This window comes from Lactuca saligna, chromosome 7, assembly GCF_052625555.1.
Source record: "Lactuca saligna cultivar CGN05327 chromosome 7, ASM5262555v1, whole genome shotgun sequence".
NCBI lineage: Eukaryota > Viridiplantae > Streptophyta > Magnoliopsida > Asterales > Asteraceae > Lactuca > Lactuca saligna.
In genome coordinates this window covers 34,387,501-34,394,663 of record NC_136423.1, presented here as the reverse complement: position 1 = coordinate 34,394,663, position 7,163 = coordinate 34,387,501, and the positions used below count along the sequence as shown (strand labels likewise).

Genomic DNA, 7,163 nt, shown 5'->3' with positions numbered 1-7,163 from the left:
AAATTGTTCATATTCTTGTTTTTGGTGGTATTGTTTTGGATTAGAAGTAAGTTATTCAATTTTTTGTTTGTGGTTATTTAATTGCAATTAGTTGTATAGCTTCAAGTTGTATTTATATGTGAAATTATGTGATAATTGTCATATGTGAAAATTGGATTGTATATTTTGTATTTGTTTGAATATATGTGAATTTGGTATATATATTCCAATGTATGTGTGTTTGATGTATATGTGGTATATTAGTAGAAGTTATATGTATTTATTATAAGTAGAATGTTATTGTGTGTATGTGAATGTATGTATGTTTGTTGTAAATGTGATATATGATTGTGAAACTTTTGTATTTGGTATAAATATGATGTTATTATGTATATATGTGAAATTATGTGTATTTGGTTTAAATAGGATGTTATTTTGTGTGTATTTGTATTTGATGTATATGTGGTATATGTATGTAAAAGTATGTGAATTTCACCTTCTTATGTATTATGTAAAACTATGTGGTTTTGGTATAAGTAGGATGCTATAATTGAAATAAAAAAAATACATTATTTTTATAAATTGAAAAAAAAAACACAAAAAAAAAACTATAAAATTGTTTAAAAACTTATATACAAAAACTAGAAAGCTTCTAGTTTTTACCCAAGCTAACTCCAAATTAATTAACCAATAAGTTATATAGTTAACTTATAATTGGAAAAAAAACACAAAAATAATTATAAAATTCTTTAAAAACTTATATATATTTTAATCTCGACGGTAAAAAAAACAACACAACAACATAATACGTATGTAAAAGTATGTGGTTTTCTTATAAGTAGGATGCTATAATTGAAAAAAAAAATACATTATTTTTATAAATTGAAAAAAAAACACAAAAAAAAAAACTATAAAATTGTTTAAAAACTTATATACAAAAACTAGAAAGCTTCTAGTTTTTACCCAAGCTAACTCCAAATTAATTAACCAATAAGTTATATAGTTAACTTATAATTGGAAAAAAAAAACACACAAAAAAAAAATTATAAAATTCTTTAAAAACTTATATACATTTTAATCTCGACGGTAAAAAAAAACAACACAACAACATAATACATATGTAAAATTATGTGGTTTTCTTATAAGTAGGACGCTATAATTGAAAAAAAAATACATTATTTTTATAAATTGAAAAAAAAAACACAAAAAAACTATAAAATTGTTTAAAAACTTATATACAAAAACTAGAAAGCTTCTAGTTTTTACCCAAGCTAACTCCAAATTAATTAACCAATAAGTTATATAGTTAACTTATAATTGGAAAAAAAAACACAAAAAAAATTATAAAAATCTTTAAAAACTTATATACATTTTAATCTCGACGGTAAAAAAAAACAACACAACAACATAATACGTATGTAAAAGTATGTGGTTTTCTTATAAGTAGGATGCTATAATTGAAAAAAAAAATACATTATTTTTATAAATTGAAAAAAAAAAAAACACAAAAAAAAAACTATAAAATTGTTTAAAAACTTATATACAAAAACTAGAAAGCTTCTAGTTTTTACCCAAGCTAACTTACAAGTAATTTTAATTAAAATTAATTAAAAAATGCATAAATAAAAATTTTTAATTTATTTTTTTCATTTCTTTATTACTTAATTTTTGTATTATTTTAGATGTAAAAAATGTGGATTGAAAAAAAAAAACAATGCTAATTCTGTATACTAAACTCTAAACCCAAAATTATGTTTCAGCAACATCATGTCTATTGATAAAAGCTGGACTACTAATCCATATCGAAACCATCCCGAGTTCCAAGCAGGACTCAAAGCTTTTATTGAGAAGTCGAAGTTGCACCTTGATAGTAATGGTAAAATCAGATGTGCGTGTGAAAAATGTGATAACCGTTACTTCAACTACCCGACTGTAGTTGAACGCCATATATTTATAAATGGTTTCAGTAAGGCGTACAAAATTTGGATCTATCATGGTGAATCTTTTATTCCTCCCGTCGTCTTGCCAAGTAACGAAATGGCCGATTTAATCGACGATGTGATGTGGGAGTCGTGAGAAAATGATACCAACCTCGATGAAGGAACCTCGAATACAAGGGGTAGCGGTGTGGATGATGATTTTGCACAGTTGTTGGAAGAAATGGAAACTCAATTGTATACTGGTTGCATCTTTTCTTCCCTTGAGTTTCTAGCAAAGTTAATGCATATCAAGGTGAACAACAAATGGACTGATAGTTCATTTGATCAACTCCTTGAGCTCTTGCAATTAGCATTTCCCAAAGGCAACAAGGTTCCCCTTTCACATTATCTAGCCAAAAAGAAACTAAAGTCTATTGGCCTGGGGTATGAGTCGATACATGTGTGTAAAAACGATTGTTGTCTCTTTTGGAAAGAACATGATTCATTGCAAGTTTGTCCCGTTTGTAAAGAGAGCCGATGGATCGATAAAAACACCAAGGGTAAGAAAGTACCTCATAAGGTGTTACGGTACTTTCCTGTGACCCCTAGACTACGACGTTTATATTGTTCGAGGCACACTGCCAAAAATATGATTTGGCATAGTACCAGACGTTCAGAAGATGGTGTGATGATTCATCCTGTTGATGGGGAACATTGGCAAGATTTTGATAAAAAATACCCCGACTTCTCGAGTGAACCCCGTAATGTACGCCTAGGTCTTTCAGCTGACGATTTCAATCCATTTGGAAACATGTGTAATCCACATAGCACATGGCCGGTCATACTCACCACATACAATCTGCCACCCTGGCTTTGTATGAAAGAGTCATCATTCATGTTGACTTTGTTGATTCCAGGACCGAAAGCTCCAGGTAAGGATATGGATGTTTTCCTTAGACCGTTGGTGGAAGAGCTTAAACATTTGTGGAACTCAGGCGTACGTATTAAAGATGCGGCGACAAACACATTCTTCACGATGAGAGCTATGTTGTTGTGGACAATAAACGATTGGCCAGCTCGTAGTAGTTTATCGGGTTGGAGTGGGCAAGGGTATAGAGCATGTGCTACTTGCAATGAAGACACTCCTTCGTACCGTGCAACAAACAAAGTCGTATATATCGGTCATCGTCGTTTCCTAGATGCAAATGATCCGTTAAGAAAGAGGTTGGACTTTAATGGGATGGAAGAGACAAGACCCGCTCCGAGACACTTTAATAATGATGACATACAAGAGCAACTAGGTCGTCTACTAACTCGTAAACCGGGTAAACATCCTGAGCATGGAGGCGGGGAGCCAAAGCGGCAAGATTATGAGTTGAACCGGTCGAAGCGAAGCATTTTCTTCGAACTCGAGTATTGGTCTTCTCTACAGTTGAAACACAACATATATGTCATGCATGTCCAGAAAAATGTGGACGAGAGTTTGTTAGGTACTCTCCTAATGAACGATAAAAGCAAAGACACATCAAATGCACGAGAGGACTTGAGAATTCTAAACATCCGGAGAAATGAATGGTTGCAAAAAAATGGTGACAAGTTTCATAGACCCCAGGCAAGATACTCTTTCACGAAATCTAGTCGACAAATCTTTTGTCAATTTATAAAAGAGGTTAAGCTGACGGATGGGTTTGGTTCTAACATTAGTAAGAAAGTGAACGATACCAATACTAACATTATTGGGTTGAAATCGCATGACCACCACATTCTTATTCAACGTTTGATACCGATTGGAGTAAGAGGGTTGTTAGACAAAGATACTTATACACCTATTGTAGACCTTTGTACGTTTTTCAAGCAACTTTGTTCCAGAACATTGAAGGTGGAGGATATGAGGAAAGCAAAAGTAGACATTATTGCAATCTTGTGCAAGTTAGAATTGATTTATCCTTCGGCGTTTTTTGACATTATGGTTCATTTACTTTTGCATTTACCTGATGAAGCAATTGCTGGAGGCCCGGTTTGTATGAGATGGATGTTTCCATTCGAGAGATATATGAAAAAACTAAAAAACTATGTCAGAAACAAGGCGAAGCCAGAAGGTTCTATAGCTGAGGGTTATGTTGCTGAAGAAGCTTTATCATTTTGTTCAATGTACCTTCGAGATGTAAAGAATCGTCCGGAAAGAAATGTAGATGTTGTCATTGAAAAAACAAAGTTTTGGATGTTTTAGTCTAAATGTCGACCGACCAGCACAACTCAAATCAAAACTCTTAATTTAACGGAAATGCATAACATGGAATGGTTTGTATTGAATAGCTGTGAAGAAGTCAGACAGTATATCAAGTAATTAATCTTATCTCTAACTTTCATTCTTAATTTTTTATTTTATCTTTTTAAATCTATATCTTTTGGTCATCAACATAGGAAATTCAAATCTGAGCATCCCTAAAGTGATGAAAAGAGATAATTTCGTAATTGGTTTCGTGAAAAGGTAATATAAATTAATAAACAATTTTTTTTCATTGATCTAACGAATACATAATACATATTAATTTATAATTGTTAGGTTCATCAAATGAAAATAGAAAAATCTCCAGAATTCCACGAAGAGTTGTCGGTTCTTGCAATGGGCCCGCAAATGAATGCCTATTCTTACACCGCATGCATAGTCAATGGTGTTAGGTTTATGGTCCTTAGTCGTGACACACAACGTACAACAAAAAACTCTAGGGTTTTAGCGGTGGGTGAGAAAGGCGAGAAGTATTATGGCCAGTTAGAAGAGATTATAGAGTTGAGGTATACACATGATTATTCAACTGTACTATTTCGTTGCAAGTGGTTTGATACTCGAATAGGAGTTATTTCTAGTGATAGTTTCACCAGTATCGACACACGACGCGAAGCATACAAAGATGATCAACTCATATATGCGTCACAAGCCAAACAAGTGTTCTACATCAGAGAGCCAAACAATAACCATCGGTGTGTTGTCGAGCATGTTAATCATCGAAGTATTTGGGATCTACCATCGAATGATGACCTTGTTCAAAATGTTGACAATGTCTCACACGAAAATGTAGACGATGTCGATGTACTTCAAAATATCTCTTCATCCGATGCTCCACTTTTTATCGATTTCAGCATGTACTTTCAAAACATTCCTAGAGTCATTGTTGATGTAGAAAGTGCATCTGAAGTTCCTCCGCCAACTGGTAGAGTCAATGATGTTTCTGATTGCGATACTGATTACGATGACACCGATTCTGACTATGATACCGAAGAAGACACTGAAGGATATGAGGAAGATTCTGATTAGAATAGTTCTTATGTAATATGTATTTGTAATATGTGTTTGTAATATGAACTGTATTTGGATTTCTAGTTTAAATGGAAATGTTTATTCCTATCTAAATGTTTATTTCTATGTAATGTGTATCTATAATAAAAATTGTATTTGTATATCTTATAATTTTTCAGGAAATGATGAGAGTGTGGCTGTTGTTTATGTTTACCATGGATGCTGTCATGGGTCGTGGACATGGGGGAGACGGAGCTGAGGACCCACCTTTCCCAGGTGGTAGAGGTCCTGGCCAGCACGAGCAGGACGGTAAGTCTTATCATGAATTTTTATTTACTATTTTTGTTCAATTATCATAAATTAAATGTCGTTTCTAATAATTTTTAATTACATTTGTAGTTGAGGGACGTGCCCGAAGGAAAGCTCGAGGAAAAGCAAAAAATATAAAGCTTGAAAAAGCAATCTTGCAGAACCAGGGGAAACCAATAGCCATGCAATTTGATAGGGATATCACATTTAATCCCGTAGGAGAGGCGGGAGACATGTTTTCCCGAGAAGTTGGGAAAACAATGTGGCAGATGGTCCCTTTCGACAAATGGAGTTGGAAAAGAGTTTCCCCTGATATAAAGGACACTGTATTACAACATTTAGCGGTAATTATTTATTTAAATATATTTTATAGGTTTAACTATAATTGTTTCTTACTTGGTTAACTTTTTTTTTATTGTAGACAAAGTTTGATCTCAATCAAATGTACCAGGATGCACAAGCTACTTTATTGACAGAGAGTTTTCAAGCAGCCTTGTTAAGAGGTTTTCGAGAGCGTAAAGCCGACGCAAAAGAATATTTCAACATGGTCGGAGGGTATGAAGATATCCCGAGAGCATTGGCAAATCCTCCAGATGGTATGCTTGTTGATAACTGGGAGAAGACAGTTGAGTATTTTCAAACTGACGAACACAAAATTGCTTCAGAAAGGAACAAAAAAATCCGTGAAAAGCAAACAATTGTGAATCGTGGGGGTTCGAGTTCGTATAGTAGTACTTGCTATAAGAAGGTACCGTACGATACATGTAATTATTTATTTAAAATATAATCTAATTTTTAAACTTAAGCAGAACCTTAAGAGAGTGGAAACATTTCGCAAAGCTCATACCGATAAGAATGGTGTATTTGTTACTGCTGAATTGGAACAACAATATGTAAGTATTTAATTATAATTTTATCATATATTTAAATGTTTATTTATACTTAATTGTTACTCACTTTTGGGAGTTACAGAATCGGTTAGTTGAAGAGCTGCTAGAACAAACTCAAGGTGAAAGTGAGTTTACGCCAACTCAAGAAAGAGCTACGTTCGAGAAAGTATTAGGAGAGCGACGTGGCCACATTAGAGGCATTGGCCGCAAACCTTCTGGTCTCCCGACGATTCCACAGCCTTCGCAACCATCACAACCACCATCACAACCATCACAGGTAAAATAGCAATCTACTTTAGCATCGTAAAATGCATGTTGATTTGGTAGTTTTGGTTTTGTGGTGGTTATTTGCTAAAAAGTTTGGTAATTTGGTTTTTGTCCCAAGTGCAAAATATAGCAATGTACTTTGGTTTTCTATCTTACTTTAAAAATAACAATGTATTTTGATAGTTTTTGTTTATGTTTGACGATTAACTTATAATTTTATATATATTGTTATTAATTATGTAGTTGGAAAATCTTCGTGCAATGCTCGCCGACCCGGCATGTAGGGATGAGCTTTATTCGTTTTTTCAATCCCAAAACAATCAAGGAAACGATGGGAACGGTGATGAGGGTATGTAAGAATGGGTTTTATTTGCATATGTTGTCTCGTTTTGCTACTTAGTAGATTGTAAAAATTTTGTTGTTTTGCTACTCGGATAGTATGACTTTTGATATTTAATTGTATTTTGGATGTTTGTTTGTAATAGGATGTTTGTTTGACAC

The 7,163-nt window shown here is 33.3% G+C and overlaps 1 protein-coding gene across 1 annotated transcript; it reads left to right on the top strand.

Annotated features, from left to right (window-relative positions):
• The first annotated feature begins 2,139 nt into the window (after positions 1-2,139).
• Positions 2,140-4,128, top strand: LOC145006823 (uncharacterized). Its single transcript, XM_078965865.1, has one exon. The coding sequence runs from the start codon at positions 2,140-2,142 to the stop codon at positions 4,126-4,128; it is 1,989 nt and encodes a 662-aa protein (XP_078821991.1).
• Positions 4,129-7,163: the final 3,035 nt, after the last annotated feature.